We start from the raw sequence: 27,346 nt of genomic DNA, 5'->3' as shown, positions 1-27,346 counted from the left end.
TTCTGTCACCCAGGCTGGAGTGTAGTGGCGCAATCTCAGCTCACTGCAACCTCAGCCTCCCAGGTTCAAGTGATTCTGCTTCAGCCTCCCCAGTAGCTGGGACTACAAGCGTGTAGCCACCACACCTGGCTAATATTTTGTACTTTTAGTAGAGATGAGGTTTCACCATGTTTGCCAGGATGGTCTTCATCTCCTGACCTCGTGATTCGCCCGCCTCAGCCTCCCAAAGGGCTGGGACTACAGGCATGAGCCACCACACTGGACCTGATTTATATTGTTAAATGAGCTATCTGGATGCCTGATGAAGAATAAAGTGTGATGGGACCAGGGTAGGAGCAAGGAGACCAGTTCAGAGGGTACTACAGTAATGCAGTTGAGATGACAGTGGCTTGGACCAGTGTGTTAGTAGTACAGGCTATGAAAAGTGCTTGGATTCTATATATATTTTGAATTAAGGTTGATAGTTTTTTCTGAGCTACTGAATGTGTAGAGTATGAAAAACAGACAAAAATGTATGATGATTCCAATGATTTTAGCCAAAGCAACTGGAATTGGAGGTATCGATTGCTAAAATGTGGAAAAATAAGAAAGGAACAAGTTTTGGAGAGGATTCAAATTCTTATTTTTGTATATCCAGAGAGAATTTAAGATGCCTGTTACATATCTAAGAGAAAGATATGAAAGATATGAAATAGGCAGTTGGCTATAAAAACCTGCAGGTTAGAAAAGAAACATGGGGCCCAGTGCAGTGGCTCACACCTGTAATCCCAGCACTTTGAGAGGCCGAGGCAGGTGGATCACCTGAAGTCAGGAGTTCAAGACCAGCCTGACCAACATGGAGAAACCCCATCTCTACTAGAACTATGAAATTAGCCAGGGTGGTGGCGCATGCCTATAATCCCAGCTACTTGGGAGGCTGAGGCAGGAGAATCGCCTGAACCTGGGAGGCGGAGGTTGTGGTGAGCCGAGATTGTGCCGTTGCATTCCAGCCTGGGCAAAAAGAGCGAAACTCCGTCTCAAAAAAAAAAAAAAAAAGAAAAGAAACATGGAAACATAATTCACAGTCAAAGCATAATTGCCATAAGAGTAAAAAAGCCACAAGATTGGACTAAATCTCTTAAGAAAGAAGGTAGATAATAAAGAGAAAAAGCTTTGGGTCAAAGAAGTAAAGAATGTTTGTTTAGTATTAATGACGTGAATTTCTAAGTTACAGTTTTACAATTTCTCCAGTAATTTTCCTTTTCTCCTATAATTTTCAGAACAAACAATAAATATTATTCCTATTTTACAAATGTGGAAAAATGCCCTTACTCATAAGAGTATGAAATAACATTGGAATCCTCACTCAAATAATCTATTAAAGTTAGAGCCATGGGGAATAATTTTGGAGATCCAGTGATAGATATTCACAGTTTTTACAAAATACACCCACTATCGTCACATATTTGGGCATATTTCAATCCCCTGATTGAATTCTATGTGTTCTCAGGCATCCTGAAGCCTATTTGTGGAAACTGGCTTCAGAGCTCTGTATCTGATGCTGCCTTTTCTCTTCCCTTAGCTCTGCCACTTCTGATCGCTCTGAGAAGATGTACCTGGAGAATGAAAATCTCCATCTGATTCTTTTGAACTGATGTTTCCTTGTTGCTGTGGAGATACTATACATATATTTATGTCATGAACACTAAATGACCAGCCCACAGCGTTGTACTCCATACTCAGAGACCCTGTTACTTACTTGACATCTCTACTTGAAAGTACAATTAATATGAACTTCCAATTTCAACAGAATTTCATTCTCTCTGACAAAACAGCTAATCTCATCATCTTGAAACTGGTGAATGGCATTTATACTCTTAGTTGGAATCATTTTTGTCTTTTTCTTTCACATCCTACATAACAATCCATCAGTAAGTTCTATGAGCTCTTCCTTGAAAACACAAACAGAATCCAACCATTTCTCATTCCCAATGCTACTCCTCTGGTCAAGCCACTGCCATCTTCTACCTTTATTACTACAACACTGTCATCACCTGGTTCTCCCAGAGGAATTCCAATAAAGGGCAATTCAGATCAGATGACTCCTCTGCTGAAACCCCCACAATGGTTCTCATGTCACTTAATGAAAAACTCAAGGTCCTTTCAGTGGGTTACAGGCCACACTGTCTGATCCTTATTAACTCTTTGGCCTCAAATCCCACTACTCTTCCACTCCTTCCTAGCCAATTCCACCAGTTCCTGGAACTTGCTAGAGGTACTCCTCACAGGAACGACATACCGATGGTTCCCCTTGAGTGGTCCAGTCAGCTTCTAGATTTCTGTAGGTGGTGTTCCCTCACTTCCTTCGGGTTTGTATTCAAATATCATAGTCTTCTTGAGGCTATCCATAACAACATTGTTTAGCATTACAACCCCTCCCCACCACCTCCCTCTATATTTTTTTCCTGCCCTTGAGGAGCTTCCAGTCTATTTGGTCAGTCAAAACATGCCTTTATGGAAAGCAGAGCAAGAATTAAATACTATGTAGAATGTCAGAAAAGAGGCCAGGCACAATGGCTCACACCTGTAAGCCCAGCAATTTGTGAGGCTGAGGCAGGTAGATCACATGAGGTCAGGAGTTCGAGACCAGCCTGACCAACCTGGTGAAAACCTGTGTCTACTAAAAATACAAAATTAGGCATGGTGGCAAACGCCTGTAATCCCAGCTACTTGGGAGACTGAGGCAGGAGAATCACTTGAACTCAGGAGGCAGAGGCTGAAGTGAGCAGAGATCGTGCCATTGCACTCCAGTCTGGGCAATGAGAACAGGACTCCATCTCTAAAGAAAAAATAAAAGAAAATAGAAGTTCAGACAATAGTATAAATCATGTCAGTATTGGAAGTGATGGTTGATGCTTGGACAAGTGGGTTTGTGCCAAGTTTGGAGGCATGTTAGGCCAATGACAGGAATGTGGACTTTCTTCTGAACAACAGGGAACCACACAAAATCCCTTTCCTAACCCAGCAACTGTTCTGATTATGTAAAACAATTCTCATATCTTTTACAAAACTACTTCTTGCATTTAGTATATTGAATTCAAATTATGTGTTTAATTTATCTGAACAAGTGCCTGAATGAATGGATATGAATGAAATAAATGTAAATCTAAACAAATTTACAAATGATGAAATGAAATACTTCAGCGTACATGTGAAGTATTTCCTTTCCCTGGCAGAAAAGGAGTATATTTCAAGAAGAATCCCTTAAAAAACAAGTATCATAGGCCAGGCGCAGCGGCGCACACCTGTAATCCCATCACTTTGGGAGGCCAAGGCAGTTAGATCACCTGAGGTCAGGAGTTCGAGACCAGCCTGGCCAACATGGTGAAACCCCATCTCTACTAAAATACAAAAATTAGCATGGTGGCACACATGTGGCCTGTAGTCCCAGCTAGTCAGGAGGCTGAGGCAGGAGAATTACTCAAACCCGGGAAGTGGAGGTTGCAGTGAGCCAAGATCACACCACTGCACTCCAGCCTGGGTGACAGAAAGAGACTCCATCTGAAAAAAAAAGGAAAAAAGGGGGGAAAAAATCAAGTTTTATATAGTAGCAGAGATTTTTGTTAAGCACCCACTCTTTTTTCAGCATCTACAGTCTTTTGGAGTATAAGGAGAGTTTTCCTTTTTTATAACCAAATTTTTGCTATAAGCAATATTTCATAGTTTACAGAAGTTCTTTTTATAGAAGTTGAAGTGATTTTCCACAAACATGTTTGTAGATTATTTTTTCTTTACTTGCTTTTAAGTTTGTACTTCTAGATACATTTTAAAATGTAACAAATCGATATACAAGTTATAAAGAATAATATGATGGCCATGCTTGAACCCAATTATCAATCAATTATATTGGTTATGTCTATTATATTTGTTATATTACCAAGAACTGCTTTGACCTCATCTCTCATCTTCCTGCTACTGCCCCCAGAGGTAACCATGACCTGACCTTAAATTATGTCACTTTCTGGCCTTAATCCTTCTTGTTCCCCTGTTCCTTACAGTCATTTCACACTTTTAAAATTTTTTTCCTTTTATGCGAGGATATTCTATTGTCTTGATTTTCAATTTCCTTAGTAAGTATATCTTAAATTTACTCTATTCATTTTTGTATTGCATAGGATAATAGCTGGTACATAGTTGGTGCTCAGTGATTACCTGTGAAATAAATTAATTTTTCTTAACATAGGGCAGGGATACTTGGAGAGGAAAGGGCCTAGGGAGAGTTTCCTATTTCTTAACCACACCATGGAGAGTTTTGGATAGAGACAAATAGAGAAAGTTACCTTCAGAGGAGCTATTGCACCAAAAAAAATGTAACAGCACTCTTAACATTTTGGCATTGACCCTTATAGTCACTCTTTTTTCCTAAAACTATATAGTGTGTGTGTGCGTGTGAATGTGTGTGTGTGTGATGTCACATAAATAAGAATACGCTATTTGGCAACTTGGATTTACCCTATACAATGCAATGAGCATATTTTATGTCGTTTATCTTTTTTAAAAGCATTATTTTTAACAGCTGCATAATATTCCATTAGGGATAAAACCTAGTTTTAGGCAAAGTCTAACTCTTCAACATTAATATTTCCAGTTTTTAGCCACAGTAAACAAAAATATGGACAATATTAACATAAAATTAGAAGTTAGAATCAGTAAGATGTATATTTTTAAGTATTTGCATAAAAGAAAAGGGAATACTCTGGAATGGGGACTAGATTTCAAAGTTGGATGAGTAAGTGAAGCTAGGTAGTGTATCATAAGGTCTGTTTTAGTTGCGCTGAGTTTGATATGCCTGTGAAATACTTATTTCGTGTACTATTTAGAAGCTTAATCACCATAATTTTTGATATTGACTGAATTGCCTGTCCCCAGCCCACAATTCAAACGTTGAAGTCCAATACCGAGTACTTGAAAATGTGACTTTATTTGGAGATAAGGTCTTTAAAGGTGTAAAATGAGGTTTTAGGGGTGGGTACTAATCTAATCTGACTACTGTCCTTATAAGATTATATTAAAAAACAAACCACACACACAGAGGAAAGACCAGAGAGGGGAAACCCCAAGGAGAGTGGCCCAAGAAAAAATCAATCGTGCTCACTGGGTTGATCTTGAACTTGCAGCCTTCAGAATTGTGACAAAATTAATTTTTTTACGCCACACAGTCTTGGTAGTTTGTTGTGGAAGCCCTAGCAAACACACTTCTCAAATATTTTCATTCTAGGATTACTTTTCTCCACACCTTTTCTATGTTATGCCAGCTTTTGTACTCCACAAAGACAAACACACAGAACACAGAAGCACATCCACCCCTAGTGTGTGTTGTAGGGGAGGAAAGAGTGTTTCCTTTTACCCATCTTATGTTCATTGGCTGGGGCCCTGAAACAAAATACAGATTAACAAGAGAAAAACATACACATTTATTTTTTAAATTTATTTATTTGTTTATTTTTTGAGACGGAGTCTTGCTCTGTCGCCCAGGCTGGAGTGCAGTGGCGCGATCTTGGCTCACAGCAAGCTCCACCTCCCAGGTTCACGCCATTCTCCAGCATCAGCCTCCGGAGTAGCTGGGACTACAGGCGCCTGCCACCATTCCCCGCTAATTTTTTTTGTATTTTCAGTAGAGACGGGGTTTCACCTTGTTAGCCAGGATGATCTCAATCCCCTGACCTTGTGATCCGTCCGCCTCGGCCTCCCAAAGTGCTGGGATTACAGGCGTGAGCCACGGCGCCTGGCCAAGAGAAAAACATATACATTTAATATAAAGTTTTACATGACATAAGGAAATAAAGACCTGAAGAAGGGGTTAAACCTGAGTGTTTTTGCACTAGGTTTGATGAAGAGTAGAGAGTCATGCGGAAATATAACGAGACAAAAATAATATGAGCCAAGGATAATAAACAAGGAGAAATCGAGCAATGTCTATTTGTTCCGATTCCTCTCATACTCTGCAAGACTCACAGGAAGGTCTTAAGACCTGCTTCAGAGGAAAGTCATAAGAACATTCCTGTCTATGTTGTTCTACTAATTTCTTAGAATGTTCAGTGTCAAGGCACCATACTTTGGAGTGCTATGTTGTCGTTTTCAGAAACCTGAGGTTGCTCATGGAGTACTATGGAGTAGCGACCTTTTTTTTTTTTTTTTTGGTCCCATTTTAGAAATTTGATTAATGAGTATAAACTAATGGTTTCTGTGTTTGAGACGGAGTCTCCCTCTGTTGCCCAGGCTGCAGTGAAATGGCGCGATCTTCTCACTGCAACCTCCGCTTCCCGGGTTCAAGCGATTCTCCTGCCTCAGTCTCCGTAGTAGCTGGGGTTACAAGCATGCGCCACCACACCCGGCTAATTTTGTATTTTTAGTAGACACGGGGTTTCACCATGTGGGTCAGGCTGTTTTTGAACCCCTGACCTCAAGTGATCCACCAGGCTCGCCTCCCGGGTTCAAAGGTATATGTATGTATATTTATATATATATATATATTATATATAGTATATATATTTATATATGTATATATTTATATGTATATATTTTTATATATGTATATATTTATATTTATATACACAGAGTCTAGCTCTGTCGCCCAGGATGGAGTGCAGTGGCGCGATCTCGGCTCACTGCAACCTCCGCCTCGCGGGTTCAAGGGATTCTCCAGCCTCAGCCTCCGGAGTAGCTGTAAGTACAGGCAAGTGCCACCACGCCCGACTAATTTTGTTTGTATTTTTTTGGTAGAGACGGGGTTTCAATGTTAGCCAGGATGGTCTCGATCTCCTGACCTCGTGATTCGCCCACCTCGGCCTCCCAAAGTGCTGGGATTACGGGCGTGAGCCACCGCACCCGGCCCAAAACGAGATTTTTAGCTCAACTTTACATTGCCAATGCCCATGGTAGTCCCTCCACAACAAACTCCACAACAGAATGCTCAGAAGAGTCAAACTTGTCAGGTGATCTTCAGGGACCCAAAGACTACTGTTCCTACCCCTACCAGTGTCGCCCAGGCTGGAATTGCAGTGGCGTGATCACATCTTCCTGCAGCCTGTAGCTCCAGTTAAAGCTATGCTACGTCCTCAGCCTACCGAGTAAGTGATAGTACAGACGCAACGAGTCACAACCGGTTAGTTTCATTTTTTGCAGAGATGAGTTCTCAGTATATTACCCAGGTAAACCTGTTAACTCCTGAGCTGAATCGAGCCTCATGCATCGGCCTCCCAAACTGCTAGGATTACAGGATCTTGCCAACACAGAATACGTGTATCTCGTGCTTTTTTATTTTTTTTGTTTATTTATTTTTTTTTTTTTTTGAGACGAAGCCTCGCCCTTATCGCCCAGGCTGGAATGCAAAGGCGCCATCTCATTTCACTGCAACCTCCGCCTTCCGGGTTCAAGATGCTCCTGCCCCAGCCTCTCAAGTAGCTGGGATTACAGACAACTGCCCCACGCCCGGCAAATTGTTTGCATTTTTAGTAGAGACGGGATTTAGCCATGTTAGGTAAGCTAGTCTAGATCCGCACACGCCTCGGGCTCCCAAAGTGCTGGAACTACAAAATTGGAAAAATTATTCCCTAGAAAACGGTGATACTCAGCATTAAAGCTCTTTATGTGAGACTTGAGTGGCTCTGAAAAGAGCCTTTGAGTTCTAAAGTGACTAAGCACACATTTACTTGGAGCTTGTATACTTGGTGACAGCCTTAGTACCTTCGGACACTGCGTGCTTGGCCAGCTCTCCGGGAAGCAGCAGTCGCACGGCCGTCTGGATCTCCCTGGAGGTGATGGTGGAGCGCTTGTTGTAGTGCGCCAGGCGGGAAGCCTCGCCGGCGATGCGCTCGAAGATGTCGTTTACAAAGGAATTCATGATGCCCATGGCTTTCGATGAGATGCCGGTATCGGGGTGAACCTGTTTCAGCACCTTGTACACGTATACGGAGTAGCTCTCCTTACGGCTGCGCTTGCGCTTCTTGCCATCCTTCTTTTGCGCCTTGGTCACAGCCTTCTTGGAGCCCTTCTTCGGAGCAGGAGCTGACTTAGCTGGCTCAGGCATATTGTCAGAAAATAAGAACAACAGTAAGGATGAAAGCACTTAAATAACAGCTCGTGTCTAGAGTCTCTCCTTTTATACGTCTTTTATGCAAATAAAGAATTCAAATTATTCAGCACTGATTGGGCAATGTGTTAGTGACGCATACATGTAAAATAGCTTTCACCTTATTTCCTTTCTAATTGGTTGTTTCGTCAAAGAATAATTTTAACCAATCAAACTGCGCCTTTTACAATTCTACCGACGACTATAACTAGCTTCTTATTCCTCCATCGAGCACATTCTTTTTCTTTATCCTGTTGGTTGTTATCTCTTCTGCTGCTAGGAAGCCACTATGTCTGGACGTGGAAAGCAAGGCGGCAAAGCTCGGGCAAAGGCTAAAACGCGTTCTTCCAGGGCCGGGCTTCAGTTTCCAGTCGGCCGTGTCCATCGCCTCCTCCGCAAGGGCAACTATTCCGAACGAGTCGGGGCGGGCGCTCCCGTGTACCTGGCGGCCGTGCTGGAATATCTGACTGCTGAGATCTTGGAGCTAGCTGGCAACGCGGCTCGCGACAACAAGAAGACCCGCATCATCCCGCGCCACCTGCAGCTAGCCATCCGCAACGACGAGGAGCTAAATAAGCTTCTAGGTCGCGTGACCATTGCGCAGGGCGGTGTCCTGCCCAACATCCAGGCCGTGCTGCTGCCTAAGAAGACGGAGAGCCACCATAAGGCCAAGGGCAAGTGAAATGATTACTAGTCGAGTCCATCAGTGACCCCGAGTCCCAGAAACCAAAGGCTCTTTTCAGAGCCACCCACTTTTTCTGTAAAGTGCTGGAATACACATATAATCCCTGAAACCCTGTTCTAGTTTTACGAATGCTTCTAACGTTACTGGTCAGTTCATTATTGAAATCCTTGCTCACATTTCGTGCACTAATTTGTCTTACTGGTGTGTCTGCAGTAAAAATGCGTTTATAAAGGTACACAAGAATAGGAACTGATGTTGTAACACCTCAAGGTGTGTCACTACGTTATTTTGTGTATAAGTCCATGGTGTGTATACGTTTTATTATTTCATATAGGCTGTTTATTCATGTGCACTTGTCAGAAAAGGCTGAAAGATTGATACAGTAATAAGAGAACAAAGAAGGATAGCTGTCCATTAGCATTTCAGGGCGGGCTTTTTAAGTTTTAAAAATGACTACATTCCGACTGGGCTCAGTGGCTCATGCCTGTAATCCCAGCACTTTGCGAGGCCAAGGCGGGCGGATCACAAGGTCAGGAGTTCGAGATCAGCCTGGCCAACATAATGAAAGCCCGTCTCCACTAAAAATACAAAAAGTAGCCAGGCGTGGTGGCGGTCATCTGTAGTCCCAGCAACTTGGGAGGCTGAGGCAGGAGAAGCGCTTGATTCTGGGAGGCAGAGGCTGCAGTGAGCCAAGATCGCGCCATTGCACTCCAGCCTGGGCAACAGAGCATGACTACATCTCAAAAAAAAAAAAAAAAAAAAAGACCACATTCCTCCAGTGAGATTTGTGTTTGTTGGGTTTCTCTTTTCAAAAAGCGCAATTAACACAGTATTCTAAAATCAACACTAAACGAAACAGCTGTAATGGCCTAACGCCCTCGCTCAGACCTGTAATTCCAGCAATTTGAAAGACCAAGGCAGAAGAATCGCATGAGCCTAGGTTATCAAGACCGGGCTGGGCAATAAAGCCAGACACCCCCTTCATCTCCACAAAAAGTAAAAAGCCTGCCCTGCCCGGTGGCTCACGCCTGTAATCCCAGCACTGTGGGAGGCCGAGGTGGGCAGATCACTTGACGTCAGGAGTTTGAGACCTGCCTGGCAAACATGGCAAAACCTAAAAATTAGGTTTCTACTAAAAATACAAAAAAATTAGCTGGGCCTGGCAGTGGGCTCCTGAAATCCCAGCTACTCGGGAGGCTAAGGCAGGAGAATCACTTGAACCCAGGAGGCGGGGGTTGCAGTAAGCCGAGATGGTGCCATTGTACTCCAGCCTGGGCAACAGAGGGAGACTCCGTCGTCTCAAAAAAAAAAAGGAAAAAGTTAGCCTGGCATGGTGGCTTGGTCTGAGATCTTAGGTACTTGGGAGAAGTAGGCGGGGAAGGATTGATTGAGCCCAAGAGTTCGAAGCTGCAGTGAGCTATGGGGGACAAAGCAAGATCCTGTTTAGGAAAAAAAAAAAAAAAAAAAAAAAAAACCAGCAGCAAAAACTTAGCTTTATGACCGAAATTTATAAATGGACTACACTGTAAAGCATAATTATTCAACTTTAGTAGAAATCCAGTCACATTGCTCCACAAAAAAAATCTCAAAACTAATTGCATCACACCAGGCTCTGTAAAGAGAACTGATCTGGGCCGGGCGCGGTGGCTCAAGCCTGTAATCCCTGCACTTTGGGAGGCCGAGACGGGCAGATCATGAGGTCAGGAGATTGAGACCATCTTGGCTAACACAGTGAAACCCCGTCTCTACTAAAAAATACAAAAAACTAGCCAGGCGAGGTGGCGGGCGCCTGTAGTCCCAGCTACTCAGGAGGCTGAGGCAGGAGAATGGCGCAAACCCGAGAGGCGGAGTTTGCAGTGAGCTGAGATCGGGCCACTGCACTCCAGCCCGGGCGACAGCGTGAGACTCTGTCTCAAAAAAAAAAAAAAAAAAAAAAAAGAGAACTGATCTGTAAATCTGATATGAAAGGTCATGGCCTACACCAAGCCAACCACACAAAAGTCCACTGGTGGCAAAGAGCCTCCTAAGCAGCTGGCCACCAAGGCAGCCAGCAAGAGCACTCTGGCCACCAACAGCTTGAAGATGTCCCTCAGATACAGGCCCTGAATCATGGCAAACTCCGTCCCTACCAGAAGTCACTGAGCTACTTAAGGGAAAAGCTGCCCTTTCTTAAATATTAGGACAACGTTGCTGAATGAGATTACAAAAAAAATTAATGCCCCAAGGGTCCTAAATAATTGGAGTTATATCTGTTCCACTGAACAGAAATTATTTGCATCACAAATAATTTGCATCAAAAATAATTAGCATCAAAAATAATTTCTGGTGATACAAATAACAGAAATTATTTGCATCACCAGACAAAAGCCTCCAAGAAGTAACTTCAAGAAGTGTGATACCTTTAATCAATAGTAAATTGTGAGATGATGAAAGCACATTTCCCTGCAAACTCTGTAAAAACTATAAATGTTTTATAATGGGACACATTATGTCCCCTCCTGTTTTTCCTTAGAAATCTTATGATTTTTCTTAAACTACATTTTAACTAAAACAAGATAAAAATATAGCAATTGCAAGAAAAAATGTCTATGAAGCCCCATAGTAAAACTCCTTGACATCCTTTACTCATTAATCAAATTCGGGCTCAGAAACAATACCCCAAAATGAAGGCCAAAGAAGCAACCTCAGAAGCAAAATTTTTCTCTGACTTTCTCCTGCCCTCCTGTCTCTCAGTCCCATTCTCTTCTGAGGCTAGACATAGAAACTAAAATTCCTCTTTCCCAGCGTGGCTTATGACAACCAGAATCCTTTTTCCCCAAAGCCAGCCATAAAAACTAAAAATATTACTCTAACTTCCCTTCCACCTTTTTGTGTAACAACTGACCACAGAGAAATTATTTGACCCACCTTGTTTAACTGCAGGTCATAACACCCCATTCCAGAGATGGAGCTGTCCCATACTCAATACCCAGAAGGAAGGAATGCATGTTCAAAGAGGTGAGGGATGAAATGAACATTCTAAACCCCTTTGACAGAATAATGGACCCTCCTTTAGCTAAACGATCCCAAAAGTTTAAGTTCCCAGGCATGACAGGATGGAGGCTGCACATCCTGTTTGTTTATACCCTTCTTCCCCTTTCTGATCACTGCTAGATTTTCTCAAAGTCCGATTTGAGGGAATAATACACCAGAAAGCCCCTTTACTTACTTTATCTGGCCCCTTCCACCCTTCTCCATGGTGGTCCAGACAAGACAGGTATTAAGGACCATAGAGTTTCTTGATAAATGACTGCAGGCCTGCAACTGAATGTGACCAGTCTCCTCAGAATGCGGATCATAGACTTCTGCCCTACATTTCAGTTTTATATATAGGACCTAATTATAACTCATTTACATGTTAAATCTTCACCCCAAAGTGATCATGTGACATATGTTACATACATGTAAACTTAATACACATGTGCTTGGGTCTCCTTCATGAATATTCATAGCTCCTCCTATAACCTGTTAAATAAGTATATTTGGCTCACCCATTCCTCAAAAATTCCTGTTTTATCCCTCCCTCCTTCCCTCCAACTCCCTGTCTCTCAGCAAACCAAGGCTACCCTTCCCAGCCTGTCAGATTGGCCACCTTGCAGGCTGCAATACTTTGAGAAATAAAGCTCTCCTTTGCAAATGTATAAACCTTCTCATTCTTCAGTTGACAGAGGCCAAGAAGAGTCTAGATAAACAAGCCTTGCTGGGTTTCTCCACTCAGTTTATTAACATTACATCATACCCTTTTTATCCAATCAAATTTCTACAAGGTTGTCCATATGTTGTTGAACCTAAGCATAAAAGTGGACAATTTTTTCTTGTATCTTTTGTGTTTTCATTCTAAAGGCTTCCTTGAACACGTTAATAAATTTGTGTAACTTTTCTACAGTTAATCTGCCTTTTGCAAGCTAATCTTTCAGCAAAGCTTCAGAGCTTGCCTTGGCTCCTATAAAATAATAAACACTTCAATTTTTTATTCTTTTTAGACTTCAAAGTAATTGACCTGATGTTCTTATCTGAGTCTTTCTTGGAGTTTATGTAGCTTCCAGGAATGGCAAATTATTTTCTGGACTTTCTTCCTTTCATGAAATGGCATTGTGCTTCCACAGTGATTTCTCTTCCCCTTTTTTTAAACACCAGAATTAGCAGTTGTGGATGCTGTCCCTCAAAAACATACGATAGAGAGAAAAATATTCATATAATACTTCTCTTATTTTTTTTTTTTTTCATTTTTTGGTCTTGCTCTGTTGCCCAGACTGGGGTGCAGTGTCACAATTATGACACTGGAGCCTCAAATTCCTAGTCTGAAGCAATCCTCCTACCCCAGCCTCCTGGGTCACTGGCGTTATAGGCCTGAGCCACTGTGCCTGGCTAAAAGAATTTCTAATACTGTTCACTTACTGATATTTTGCCATGGAAAATTCAAACATCAATAATTTTGCTAGTTACCCACCTCTTCTTGCCTCAATGAGTAATGGTTTAACAAGCCCCCTTAGTTCCCTAACACAACTGTATAGAGATGTAGATGTAGATATAAATATAGATACTTATTGTAGATTAAGTGCAGATGCTATAACTGGGTTCATAGAAGTATATTGAATATCCTCATTGTTTCAAGGCGTATGCTGTCAAGATTTGGTAAAGAATCAAGAAACAGAGAAGAGAAATGGAGAATCCTGGAACAATGCTATTTATAAAGAATAACACAAGCCACGGCCAGATGCGGTGGCTCACGCTTGTAATGCCAGCACTTTGGGAGGCCGAGGCAGACGGATCACCTGAGGTCAGAAGTTCGAGATCAACCTGGCCAAAATGGTGAAACCCCGTCTCTACTAAAAATACCAAAATTAGCTGGGTGTGGTGGCTGCTGCCTGTAATCCCACAGCCTGGGTGACAGAGCGAGGCGCTGCCTCAAAAAATAAGAATAAAATAAAAAAGAATAATATAAGCTGCATATGTAATATTGATTTTTCTAGTAAGCACACTTTAAAAATTAATAAACTGGTAAAAGAATTTTAACAATTATTATATTTAACCCAAAATACAAAATCATTATTTCAAAATATAGTCAATATAAAAACATTATTAATGCAATATTTCACATTCTTTTTTAAATCTTAAGTCTTCTAAATATGAGGGACATCCTATTCAATTTGGTATTAAATGTTTGTTGGAAGTAAATGGAATTTCATTGTGATTTCATAAACTTCAATGATGTAGAATTAAATTCATATATGTGATTGTTCAAAACATATCTAACATTTTCCAATAACTGGAGTATCAGCTTTTGAAATAAAATAACGAAAAATAAGTACAATAAAAGTTCAGGCCTGGCACGGTGACTCATGGCTGTAATCCCAGCACTTTGGGAGGCCAAGGCGGATGGGATACTTAAGTTCAGGAGATCCAGACCAGCCGAGCCAACATGGTGAAACCCCGTTTCTACTAAAAATACCTCCCCCCCGCCCCCCCCCAAATACATAAGCCGGGCGTGGTGACCAGCACCTCTAATTCCAGCTACTCTGGAGGCTGAGGCAGGAGAATCGCTTAAACTCAGGAGGTGGAGGTAATAGTGTGCTGAGATAATGCCACTGCACTCCATCCTGAGTGACAGAGCAAGACTCCTCAAAAAAAAGAAAGTCAGTCCTCAGCAGCAACAGCCACATTGCAAATGCTCAGTAGCCACAACTGGTTTCTGACTGTTTTATCACAAAACACAGATCCTATGGGAAATTGTGTTCAAGTATGGAGATAATGATAGAAAATACTGATTAATACAAGTGAGCTGGTAAGTTCTTATGTAATCAGGTAAACTTTGCACTGAGTTCTAAAATAAAGCTTTACACATAGAAATGAGGATTATGAAAGGAACTGAAGGCAGCTTCAGATGGCAAAACACCGGATTGACAGATTTAAGAACACTGGGGAGGAAATCAAACTGTGGGGCATAAAGATGGAATTTCCTTAATGGTCCTCACTGACTGTGTTTTGAACCTTTAACCGAAAGTGTATCTTTTGATTTCGGAAACATTTTTTAGTTGTAGATATTAACATTCTCATAATAGAAATGAAAAAAGTAAAATGAAAATGAGAAAACAGAAGATAATATCAATAAACAGGCCTTGGACCTCAGAAGATGACATGTAGGGAGTGTTGAGAGGAAAAGCATAGAGAGGGCATAGCTCTCATTAACAAACAGCCCAGCCCACAGATATGTGATCATATTGTACAAAAGGATTTCAGTTCTTTACTTGCTTCTTATAAAACCGTTTTGCCAACATATCTAACCGTTTTACCATGATTTAAAGTGTACAGAAGTTTCTTTTTCTGAAAAGGAGAGAAGCAAGGGACTCATATATATTTCAGATGTGAGACTGAAACGCGTGACAACGTGTAACTTCAGTCAAGACTTGCCCAGGAGTCCTAAGATAATTCAAATTTGCAAAATAGACACTAACTTGAAAGGTGCAATTGTATCAATCCTGTGGTTAGCAGAATTTTGATGAATGCCCTAAAATAGGCAGGTTTAACAGAATTCAAGGAATGAACAGGAATGCACAAAACATTCTTTGTCTCCTCCCCCCTCCAGCTTGCAGACATCCGCAGGCATTTGCGGGCAGCGAGAAATTTGGTTTGGCCGTCTCCCCTCCCTGGAGGACGGGGGCTCCAGCATATTCATGATGTCAATCTCCTTGGACTACATGCCAGCGTCATTGCGGACCTGCTACAACACTTTACAAAATAGCTTTCCAATAAGAAAGAAAACCTAATAGGAAAGAAAAACAAAAAGAAACTAGACCTCGCAACAGGCGCGCATGCGCACTATCCCTTTCTGAAATACAGTACTGTTACACAAACGCGAACTTGTAAATCTAAACTCTGCCTGAACCAAAGTAGCCAATAGATTAAAAGTATGTAAATTAAGAATTCCCAAACTGCTCTTTTTATTGGCTAGGAAAAGAACACCTTACAGGGGACCCGATAGGTTGATTTAAAACACTGTGTTAGGCTATAATGTCATTCCTTAAGAATCTTTTGCAGTAAACATTTGTTACATTTTCAAAGTAATTGGGAGCTGTTGAGTTTGGAAGCGAAAACCAAGTTAAGAAGTCCTGTTATTTGGGTGAGTCCAGTCCTATAAAAGCTCTGTTGGACGTGTCTTAAATTGTTCAGGGCACCTCAGTTCTCTCCCGCAGGGATCTAGAGAAACTGCGCCATTGTTGTCTTATAAAAAACAACCTTCTAAGACTCTCTTCGCCGCCATCTTTTTCAAGATTCTATACTGAAAATACTTTTTTTGACGGCTCTTGCCATTATGTCTGGACATTTTAATTTCAACAAAACAAAATAATACCGTTAAATGATTTGAGTCAAACCTGATATTACAGAGGTAGGGATTCCAAGATGTTAGAATTTTACTCTAACACAAATGAAACACAAAGTTCCTTATGTTTAAACAGTGTATCTTAGAAAACCTTGTTTGAATGAATTAGCTATACTCCCTAATGAAACGAGGACTCATTGAGAGATACTTAGACGACGGATTTTAAATGAGTGAATAGGGAAGGGGAAAACTTCAGGAAAATTAAGCAGAATAAAGCAGCGGAGATTGTTGAAAAAAAATTCTAAAGCATTTTCTAATTCAAACACATTCGATTTTTTATAGCTAAACAGGATAAAAGGTCAGTCAAGTTAAATGATAAATGTCTTTGCAGGTCATGCTGTATGCAAAACATCAAAGATACCTGTAACAAAAAAACAACTTGTTTAAAGGAGCCAGTTCTCTATCCAAATTTACCAATCAGAATCTTGCACTGAAAAAATAAACCAATCGTGAATCGCTCTGAGCACATCCGGAATTTAGCAACCGATCACTAACAGGGATTGTCCACAATCCAATCAGAGTGATTCTGTTCCTATATAAATAGAGGGGTAAACCAATTTTCCTAACCCACTTACTTTGCAGCTGAGGTATGGCGCGTACTAAGCAGACCGCTCGTAAATCCACAGGCGGTAAAGCACCGCGAAAGCAGCTGGCCACTAAAGCAGCTCGCAAGAGTGCTCCAGCCACGGGTGGCGTGAAGAAGCCTCATCGCTACCGCCCTGGTACCGTGGCTTTGCGCGAGATTCGTCGCTACCAGAAGTCCACCGAGCTTCTTATCCGAAAGCTGCCGTTTCAGCGCCTGGTGCGAGAAATCGCTCAGGACTTCAAGACCGACCTGCGCTTTCAGAGTTCCGCTGTGATGGCACTGCAGGAGGCCTGCGAGGCTTACTTGGTGGGGCTTTTTGAGGACACCAACCTGTGCGCTATCCATGCCAAACGCGTCACCATCATGCCTAAGGATATCCAGCTTGCCCGCCGCATTCGTGGCGAGAGAGCGTAAATCTTTTTGAGTGCCAACCTTCAACCCAAAGGCTCTTTTCAGAGCCAATCACTTTCTCCATGAAAAGAGCTGTAATCTTTCAAGACACATTAGACCACGAAACTGCACTGATGGAAACAGACCTTTGAAATAATGGCATTTAGCCCCCTCAATGTAATGCTTAATTTAAAATTCCAAAATCAAGCGCTTCCTCAGGTTTTGCCTGGGGCTCCGCCTCCCTCCCGGATTTTCCATTGGTTTAGCAGGCTTTGTTTTGCTGTTCAGGCCCTCTGCTTATTTGTTGTACTTTGCTCTCCTTTTCTAACTCCTAGCCACTTAACTGGCCCTCGCTTAACCCATTCTCTTGTTTTCTGGCTCTTAAGGCTCCTCCAAGTGGTGGCCTGTATTTGAGGTCTTAACTGCATAGGCTTTCAACTCCTTGGATTTGCCTTTCCCGGATGTCTGTTTGAACTTGCCCGAGGGGCCAGCGCTTTTGGTCTGCATCAGGCTGTCTTACTCCACTAGGGTTTTGAGACCCAGCTACTTGCCGGCGACGGTCGGCGCCTTGGGTGCGGTCAAGGTTACCCTCTCTGTGCGCCTGATACCGGTCTAAGGCTAAGGTTATTAGCTGGAACACCTAGATCCGTGGCATTAACACAGCTCTTGCAGACTTGAAAGCCTTGCTTAGGTTCTAAACTGCAGGAGTCAAAGCAACGAAGGTGCAGATGGGTGTGTCTGACATACCTGAGTGAGAAAGGAAAATGCAAAAATCATGAGCCTTTTCAACTTTCTAGCTGATATTTTTTTTTTTTTTTTTTTTTTTTTTTTTTTTTTTTTTTTTTTTTTTGAGACGGAGTTTCTTGTTTCCCAGGTTGGAGTGCATTGGCGCGATCTCCGCTCACCGCAACCTCCTCCTCCCGGATTCAAGCGATACTCCTACCTCAGCCTTCGGAGTAGCTGGGATTACAGGCATAAGCCACCGCGCCCGGCCTTCCAGCTGATATCTTAAAAGAACTTTTCAACTTTAGTAAATACCCTGTTTTAATGAAATCTCATTGAAAGTACCCCATGTTTATCATCAAATGAAAATCCTTTGACGACTTCCAAGTTCTTACAGAAAAATATTCCGCCTTTCCATACAAAGGTACAGCTTCGAAACTGGTAGATGAAGGAGGGAAGGAAAATAAGGAATTCTGTTCCGAAATCATACAGGCTGTTATTTGGAAATGCAGAAGGGTGTATGTACTATATGGGATACTACGTGCTATTTGGAAGAATTTTTTATATTTAAACATTTCAGGAAATTCCTCAGTTTTGAAATGGGGCGGAGTAGTTTCAACTGTCATTGAGAAATTTCTATTAACTTTTTTTAATGTGCGGTTTTCCCTCAAGTTGCACTAAGGAAAGAGGTTAGTCATGTGGTAGTGACAAAGCTGTAAATAGCTATGCAGGCCAAGGTAGCCCTATATAGTAAGAAGTCCTGGAGATTTATGGAAGAAATTTTTGTTCATGGAAGCCCGTCAGACATAAAGACGTAGGTCCTGTGAATTACAGATTCAGTGTATGAGGAAAACAGTATAACTATCCATAATTAAGGTAACTGCTGTCAGATATTTGTACCATAGTGAACATCATATTATGCTGGATAAAAGCATTCTCTATTTAAATGTTGTTTCCTGTATCCTGTACTTTCTTTAAGATTCTACCTCAGCAAGTTTTAACCTGTATTTCTGTTACAGCTGTTGGACTTCAATACATGAGGACTTGGACTTGGTGGGCACAGAATGCATCTTCTTATATCATTAAATCCACCAGAACACCTAGCATGGTCATTTGCCTAAAACAAAGCCTCTGGAAATTTAGTCAAGTTGAGATTTAAAATAAAAGATTACTGAACAGAATTTACCACTGAGTGAATTCTTATTTACAAAAATAAAAGATTAGATAAAGTTTTTATAATTTTAATATATAGTTTTTCTAAATAGGAAAAATCCACACTTATTGAGTGTCCGCAATGGGCCAGAAGTCATGCAGTATTTTACGAAGTCTCCAAAAATGTAAGTTCAATAGTTATCTATTATCTAAAACTAATTTAAACTGAAACTAAGAAAATTTCAGATAGTGCTGGAGCCAAAACTTTCCCCACCAGGCATTACTGTTTTAAATAAAAAGCCTCAGCAGAATCCTCATCACTTACTCCTGAGGGCTTTATCACCTGGAATAGCTACTAACATGTTTAAATTTTTCATATACAATAAAATAAATGGATTTTTTTTTTCTTTTTTTTCTTGACACGGAGTCTCGCTCTGTCGCCCAGGCTGGAGTGCAATGGCATGATCTCCGCTCACTGCAAGCTTCGCCTCCTAGGTTCACACCATTCTCCTGCCTTAGCATCCCGAGTAGCTGGGACCACAGGCGCTTGCTGCCACACCCGGCTAATTTTTTTTGTATTTTTAGTAGAGACGGGGTTTCACCATGTTAGCCAGGATGGTCTCGATCTCCTGACCTAGTGATCTGCCCGCCTTGGCCTCCCAAAGTGCTGGAATTACAGGCGTCAGCCATCACGCCCGGCATAAATGGATGTTTTAAAATGTACAGGGTCTTAGGCCAGGCAGGGTGGCTCACGCCTGTAATCCTAGCACTTTGGGAGGCCAAGGCAGGCAGATGACCTAAGGTCAGGAGTTCAAGACCAGCTTGGCCAGCATGGCTAAACCCAGTCTCTACTAAAAAAATACAAAAATTAGCCGGGCGTAGTGGCACGTGCCTGTAATCCCAGTTACTTGGGAGGCTGAGGCAAGGAGAACCACTTAAACCTAGGAGGCAGGGGCTGCAGTGAACCGAGACTACGCCACTCCACTCTAGGCTGGGTGACAAAACAACATTCCATCTTAAAAAAATTAATAACACCAGCCTGGCCAACATGGTGAAACACCATCCCTACTAAAAATACAAAAATTAGCTGGGTGTGGTGGCAGACATCTGTAATCCCAGCTACTCGGGAGGCTGAGGCAGAAGAATCTTTGAACCTAGGAGGCGGAGGTTGCAGTGAGCTGAGATTACACACCACCACACTCCAGCCTGGGCAACAGGGCGAGACTCCATCTCAAAAAATAATAATAATAATAATAAAATGAAATATACAGGATCTTATATGATTGTGAAGTTACACTATAATTAGTACTGCAAATTTTACAGAAATGAAACTCATATACATACAGTAAAATATGATGTTAACATTCACAAATTTTAGCCTTACTGTGTACTATTCAAATAATACCCTTGATTTAACCACATATACACAAGAAACTTTCTTCAAAGGCATACACTGAGAAAGTAGTAAATAATACTAGATGTTTTTAAAATAAATTGTGATTTTATTTGGGGAAGATCTCAAATCTTACTCATGTGTCAGATCATATTTTCTATGTACTTGTTGGCACACTATAGTGTGTATCCATTTCACAGTTACATAGTTGCCTGCAAGTACTTATAATTAAAATAAAATAAGTATGTAATCTCTGAATAACCAGTAGTTTCTTCATATTATAAAGATAATACCTAAAACTCAAGACAATTCAGAAATCCCATTTTATTATTTCTCCATACCCTCCCTACTCGACCTGCCAACAGTAAATATTAATATGTAACATTTGGGAATTTGAAAGGCAAACTTGAAATACTTTTTTCATTTTTGTTTTGTAGTTGCCACCACTAAAAATTGCATATATATATAAAATGGTATACTTCCAAAGATAAGGAAGATAGTCTTGTAAATCAGGCCATGGACACAAGAGTCATGAAAGGGGCAGAGAAATTTGTTACCCCTGTTTTCTCACACAGGAAAACAGAAAATGAAATCACTGAATTTGATGACTATCTGACAATAATATAACCCATTTGATGGAATTTTTTAATTCAGACACACACACACATACACATACACACACACACACACACATACACACACACACATGCCCCTAGAGTAGTGGAAAATGAGACAAATGCTCTATAGTTCAGTTTAGTTAATGGGAGTAAACAATAGATGCATTAAAATTTTTCTATTGATAATAATTGTTCTTAATTATTAAATGTCATGAAAGCACATTTTCAGAGATAAGTTTACGTTTTGAATTAGAGGGAGATGTAATTTGAGAAGGAATTGGAAGTATTATAAAGATTCTCACGGGGAATTGTTCCAGAACAAAGTTGTAAAATAATAACAATAATAATAAAATAAGAAGAAACAGAAAGGTTACATTGTTATTAGTGTCTGTGAGTGCGAGCAGACAGTATTATGAAAAGGGGCTAAGAGGCTACAGGGCTTTCCCATGAACCTATGAGAAGCCACTGACCTTTTTCATAAGGCATATTTGGTGTTTGTTTTTTAAAATGGGCCGGGCGTGGTGCTCACGCCTGTAATCCTAGCACTTTGAGTGGCTGAGGTGGATGAATCAGCTGAGGTCAGGAGTTTGAGACCAGCCTGAACAACATGGTGAAACCCCATCTCTACGAAAAATACAAAAACAAATTAGCCGGGTATGGTAGCGTGTGCCTGTAATCCCAGCTACCTGGGAGACTGAGGCAAGAGAATCACTGGAACCAGGGAGGCAGAGGCTGCAGTGAGCTGAGATTGAGCCACTGCACTCCAGCCTGGGCAACTTAGCAAGACTCTGTCTCAAAAAATAAATAAGTAAATAAATAGTTAAGATAAATTGGAGGCTAGAGAAATTAGGGAACTAGTTAGTAAGCATTGGAATCATCCTAGCTATGAGAGAATGAAGAGAGAATGTAGAAGGGAGAATATGTAAGAATTATTTAGAATTCTGTAAAAATCAACCTGATTTAGTGACTGTGTAACAGGGAAGATTGAGGCCTCCCCACAATACCATGAAAATCTGCTTCCTCAAGTTAAAGTAATGACTTCAGGTTGATTCTAAAAATTACTTTTGTGTCAGACCTATGCTATACGCATAAGAACTCTCCAACAGCTAAGATAGTATGAAAATGCCCTTCACAACTTCCATGCTAAGACACTGTTAATATTCTTTACCAATCTCAAGATATTCATTATAACTGCTACAAAATTTTAATATATGGAGAAAGATTTAAACAAGTTCAGATTTCCTTGAAAACAAGTGCATGTCCTCTGTGGCAAATGAATATGAATATGAATTTATATAAATCTGACAAACTCTGGAAGATCATTGATTGAATCATTACATTTCATTGCTTCTGTTGCATACCAAACATATTGTGAAATGGATACTTCACAAAGGGCCAGAAATAGAAATACATAAATTCTGCTTCTTTCTCAATGAGCCTAAAAAGGAACTGGAAAATACCACTCCTTTTCCAGTTGATATAACAGAATTGAAGCAGCATAAGAACGATTCTAGGAATCAAGAAACTTGTTTTGAGACCTAGGTCCACCATTTAGTGACAGCAAATGGTCATTTCTTGCCATTTAACCTTTCTAAGCGCCAAGTTTCTTAACAGTAAATCAAGCATTTTAGCTATACCTGATATAAATGCATTGTAATTGCCCAAGTGAGGCAGTTAAATAAGTGCTTTGCAACAGTAAGGAACCAGAGGTATGTTATAGTCATTTGGACTGCTCTTGTGGAATACCACATTCCCCACCTAATTATCTTATTCCTTATCACTTTTCATCAAAAGCCTAAATCTTGTCATTCTGGGTACTAAAGTCATTCCAGATCCCTTCTCCCCATTAGGGATAGTAAAATAATACCCCAAAAGGAAGGCCTTAGAAGCAGAAGTGAGTGACCTACTGCTATTCTTTGGCCTCTCATCCTCTGTTGAGGCTACAGATAAAACTAGACTCCCTCTTCCCCAAGGTGGTTACTGAAACTTCCCTATCCCTTTTTCTTCAAAGCCAGCCATAAAACCTAAAAACCTTACTGTAACTTTTCGCCCTCCTTTCTGTGTAAAACCTAGCCATAAAAACGTATATGTCTTCTGTTGTTTGGCTGTAGATCATAAGACCCTCCCTCATTACAGAGAGGGTCCTCTAGAATGAGGAAGGAATACTCAGAAGGAAAGAATCTTGCCAGAGGCCAAGAAGAATCTAGACACAGAGGCCTTGCTATGTTTCCCCAGTCCATTAGCATTAGATGACACCCTTTTTATCCAGTCACAGTTCTACATGGCAGTTGGTACTTTGTTGAACCCTAAGCATTAAAATGGACAGTTTCCCCTGTACCTCTGAGCCTTCCTTGTGAAGGTTCCCATGTCACATAAACCTATGATGAATTTTGACTTTTCTATTAATCTGCCTTTTTTCCATTGATTTTCAGTGAACTTTCGGAGAGTGAAGAAGTTTTGCTCACCCCTACATACCTGTATTTTTCACTCATTTTCAAAAAGATTATTTTGAATAAATATTTCAAATTCTCCTATTTATTCAGATCCCCTTCTCAGTCAAGCCACTCTCATACAGGGAGGTATTTTGGCTTTCTCTACAAATAAGAAATTGTGTGATATAGCCGTGGTTCTCAAAAAATTAAACTCCTGCTTATAACTAGAAACACATCACAGGCTACATCCTTTTTTGGGGGGAGGGAGGCAAATAATAATGTAAAATATAATAAAATATTAACTAATAAGCAGAATATAAACAAAAAAGTAAGATTAAGAAGTATTATAATCATGAGGTATTTATGGTATTTGGTCCCACTGCAAACTTGTTCAAGAGTTCATGACTTGTTTTGTGCTATGTATTCTGGAGATTCTGGCAATCTATAGACACCTTCTCAAAACCACGCTTTAAAAAAATACTTAAACGGGGTAAGAAAGGTAGTGACACTAAAATTTTTTTTTTTTTTTGAGACGGAGTCTCGCTCTGCCGCCCAGGCTGGAGTGCAGTGGCCGGATCTCAGCTCACTGCAAGCTCCGCCTCCCGGGCTCACGCCATTCTCCTGCCTCAGCCTCCCGAGTAGCTGGACTACAGGCGCCCGCCACCTCGCCCGGCTAGTTTTTTGTATTTTTTAGTAGAGACGGGGTTTCACCGTGTCAGCCAGGATGGTCTCGATCTCCTGACCTCGTGATCCGCCCGTCTCAGCCTCCCAAAGTGCTGGGATTACAGGCTTGAGCCACCGCGCCCGGCCTAAAATTTTTTTTTCTTAAAGTCTGTATATATGCTTTAGTTACACATCAAAAAATAAGATCTAGCAGCAAGTATAATGTTGGCTTGAAAGGTTCACAATTAGTGTAAATTATTTCAAGACACCTGTAATAAGTACAAAGTGATATGAAAAATCTATGATTATCATTGATGTGAAATCCAGTGATTAGCTGTCTGTACTCACAAAGGAAATAACCAAATTGCATTTAGGATTTGTAAAAATATAATTTTTTTCCCATCTAGAGTCCCATAAACATCTGTAGAAATTAGATTTTGTCGAGATTTCTCAGTACGATTAAGTGGGCTTTTCTAAAGTCAAAAGCAAAACAAAAAAAAAATAACCTCAACCTCCCAAATACAATGGAAACAGTAGTACATCCAAGTCAACCCAACTTCCTACAGCCCATTTCTTTGTCCTGGTAACCCCAATTTCAGGCTTCTTGCTCCATTCTCCCAGGTTTTTCATTTATTTTTCCTTCTCTATTTCTTATCTAATCACCAAATATGTATTGGATAGCTAACTCTAGCTCCCTGGTTCATCTCAATCTGTGAGAAAGTAATTTGGGAAAGGTAGTAGATTATAAACTGACAGAGGTTCCTTTCATACTATCTTTTAGCATCAGGGTGGGAGCAATACTTATGGAGATTTACGCAGAATGACAAGGTGAGTAGTCTCCCAAAAGAGAATTCCATTTGGAGAATTCCATCTGAGGGGGAGGGGAGAAAAAACCAGACTTTTCGACTAGGTCCCAGCATACCCAACTTTTAATATCGCAACCTGACAGGTGAAAATTTTTGGCTCGGAAAAACCCCGCAAATAAAAATCTAACAATACGTTCTGATTGGTTAATTCAGCAGGCTCTGCAAACCAATAGAAAAGCAAGTTTTACAAAACTGAGTCAGAGACGATGATGACTTCTCCCTGCGATTGGCTTAACACTAGAATTGCATTTTTTTTCTAAAGTTACCTGGACGCGGGAAGCAAGACCAAACTCGCTCCAAACGCAAGACCTGCTTTGCCACGCAGGCCTAGTTGCCAGTAGGCCTAATACACCGAGTCCTCCGCAAAGACAGTTACTCCGAGCAGGTTGGGCCAGCACGCCAGTGTTACCTGGCGGCCGTGCTAGAAGGTTAAGAGTAGGCAAAAATAAATGAACAAGCAAGAGAGCCTCTGGGAAAATAAGTCCTGGAGACGCTGGTCACTGACAGAAAAAGAATGGCCACACTTTTTGAGACAGGCTCCCTCTATCGCCCAGGCTGGAGTGCAGTGGAGCGATCTCGGCTCACTACAACTTCCGCCTCCCAGGTTCAAGTGATTCTTCGGCCTCAGCCCCCCCAAGTAGCTGGAATTACAGGCGCGCGGCACTACGCCTAATTTTTATATTTTGTTTAGTAGAGAGAGGGTTTCACACCATGTTTTTCAGGCTGGCCTCGAACTCCTGACCTCGTGATGCGGCCGCCTCGGCCTCTCAAAATGCTGGGATTATAGGGGAGCCCCCTCGCCAGGCAGTGCAGGCCCACAATGCCTATTTCCAAGTACGGTACCTGACAGCCCATATCCCAGAGTTAAGGGGTTTCACAAGCCTGCTAAGACAGACACCGGGCGCCACCTGCAGTTGGCCATTTTCAACGCTGCACAAGATGGTGGGCCGCAGGAACCTTGGGCATGCCAGGTACTGCTCACAACCAGGACAGGGTGTGCTCAAGAAGTCACCTCAATGCTAAAGCAAACTAAAGCATTTACACCATATCCCTGTGCCAGGAATAAAATTTTTTCAGAGCCACTTTCTAAGCGCACGCTTTGAGAGAAATCAGCCGGCCAATCACACACCACCGCGGGAATTTTAAGAAAAAGCAAAACCTGGTGGTTCAAGTAGCCTTAGCTACTCCGGTGGCTGTGGCTGTGGCTGAGGCAGGATTCTTGCGCCCAGGCTGCTGGGAACTGAGTTACTGAACCCCAACCGGCATGACTGGGGTAGACCGCGCCCGCACACCACACCTGCAGCCCCCCTGGCCCCGCAAAAAAGGCGCCAGCTCTTTTGACTGAGACCTATGGGTGGCTCTGAAAAGAGCCGTTTAAATTTTCAAAGCGGAACGTCCCGCCAGTTTCACTTTTTCTTCGGAGCTGCCTTCTTTGCCTTTGTAACCTTCGGCTTCGCCGACTTAGGCTTGGCTGCCTTGGGCTTAGGGGCTTTGGCCTTAGCTGGACTCTTGGCGGCTTTTCTTGGCTGGGGTGTTTTCACCTTTTTCGCACTCTTGGTCACTTTCTTGGTCCCAGCAGCTGTTGCTGGCTTCTTTGCCTTCTTAGGAGTCTTTTTGACGCTTTTCTTCGGGGTAGCGGCGCCACTCGCTTTCTTGGGCTTCTTGGCTGCTGCAGCGGGCTTTCTAGGCTTGGCTGAGCCAGCCTTCTTGGCCTTGGGTTTGCCTTCCCCGGAAGCGGCTTTCTTGTTCAGTTTAAAGGAGCCAGAAGCACCGGTGCCTTTGGTCTGCACCAGAGTACCCTTGCTCACCAAGCTCTTGAGGCCAAGCTTGATACGGCTGTTGTTTTTCTCTACATCGTAGCCAGCAGCCGCAAGCGCTTTCTTAAGCGCGGCCAGAGAAACGCCGCTGCGCTCTTTGGAAGCTGCCACTGCCTTGGTGATGAGCTCAGACACTGGGGGTCCGGATGCCTTGCGTTTCCCAGCAGTAGCGCCTGCCTTCTTCGCCTTTTTCTTCACAGGTATTTTTTCTGCGGGTGCAGGAGTGATAGGAGCAACTGGAGCAGTCTCCGACATGTTTTTGTCTTGCCAGAAAAGACAAAAGTAATCTCAAACTGTCAGAACGGCGTGTTCTCTACGCCGGAGGCTGAGGGTTTATATAGAGAGACGCTGAGTGATGATTGGTTCCTTGCTCCATGCGCGGAGCTGCTGGAAAAGGACTCCTCCGATCTACCGCGCTGCTGTGTTTCTTGCCCCTTAAAAAAGAGCAAAAATATAAGAAATCTGGGCATGAAATAATGAGGAATTTGGGGG

At 41.8% G+C, this 27,346-nt stretch overlaps 5 protein-coding genes across 5 annotated transcripts in view; 2 read left to right on the top strand and 3 right to left on the bottom strand.

The window, feature by feature from the left end:
* The window catches only part of LOC105529366, a 49,083-nt gene that overhangs the window by 11,949 nt on the left and 9,788 nt on the right, over nucleotides 1–27,346 (bottom strand). The window contains exons 3-8 of the mRNA XM_011966493.1: nucleotides 26,448–27,117; nucleotides 17,800–17,938; nucleotides 16,791–17,233; nucleotides 16,364–16,497; nucleotides 8,527–8,751; nucleotides 7,726–8,055 (exon numbers count right to left, since the gene is read on the bottom strand). Coding sequence (XP_011821883.1) covers nucleotides 7,726–8,055; nucleotides 8,527–8,751; nucleotides 16,364–16,497; nucleotides 16,791–17,233; nucleotides 17,800–17,938; nucleotides 26,448–27,117 — 1,941 coding nt within the window. The remainder of the gene's footprint in view (nucleotides 1–7,725; nucleotides 8,056–8,526; nucleotides 8,752–16,363; nucleotides 16,498–16,790; nucleotides 17,234–17,799; nucleotides 17,939–26,447; nucleotides 27,118–27,346) is intronic.
* Nucleotides 7,615–8,109, bottom strand: LOC105529324 (histone H2B type 1). Its single transcript, XM_011966434.1, has one exon. The coding sequence runs from the start codon at nucleotides 8,066–8,068 to the stop codon at nucleotides 7,688–7,690; it is 381 nt and encodes a 126-aa protein (XP_011821824.1). The 5' UTR covers nucleotides 8,069–8,109; the 3' UTR covers nucleotides 7,615–7,687.
* Nucleotides 8,351–8,904, top strand: LOC105529325 (histone H2A type 1). Its single transcript, XM_011966435.1, has one exon. The coding sequence runs from the start codon at nucleotides 8,400–8,402 to the stop codon at nucleotides 8,790–8,792; it is 393 nt and encodes a 130-aa protein (XP_011821825.1). The 5' UTR covers nucleotides 8,351–8,399; the 3' UTR covers nucleotides 8,793–8,904.
* LOC105529326 (histone H3.1) lies at nucleotides 15,848–17,327 on the top strand. The gene is made up of 2 exons (XM_011966436.1): nucleotides 15,848–15,954; nucleotides 16,547–17,327. Exon 2 carries the CDS (start codon nucleotides 16,805–16,807, stop codon nucleotides 17,213–17,215), a length of 411 nt encoding a protein of 136 aa, XP_011821826.1. The 5' UTR covers nucleotides 15,848–15,954; nucleotides 16,547–16,804; the 3' UTR covers nucleotides 17,216–17,327.
* LOC105529327 (histone H1.3) lies at nucleotides 26,394–27,183 on the bottom strand. Its single transcript, XM_011966437.1, has one exon. The coding sequence runs from the start codon at nucleotides 27,107–27,109 to the stop codon at nucleotides 26,444–26,446; it is 666 nt and encodes a 221-aa protein (XP_011821827.1). The 5' UTR covers nucleotides 27,110–27,183; the 3' UTR covers nucleotides 26,394–26,443.

Source organism: Mandrillus leucophaeus, unplaced genomic scaffold (genome assembly GCF_000951045.1).
Source record: "Mandrillus leucophaeus isolate KB7577 unplaced genomic scaffold, Mleu.le_1.0 Scaffold760, whole genome shotgun sequence".
In the NCBI taxonomy this organism is placed as follows: domain Eukaryota; kingdom Metazoa; phylum Chordata; class Mammalia; order Primates; family Cercopithecidae; genus Mandrillus; species Mandrillus leucophaeus.
This window is presented reverse-complemented; position numbering and strand designations above follow the sequence as displayed.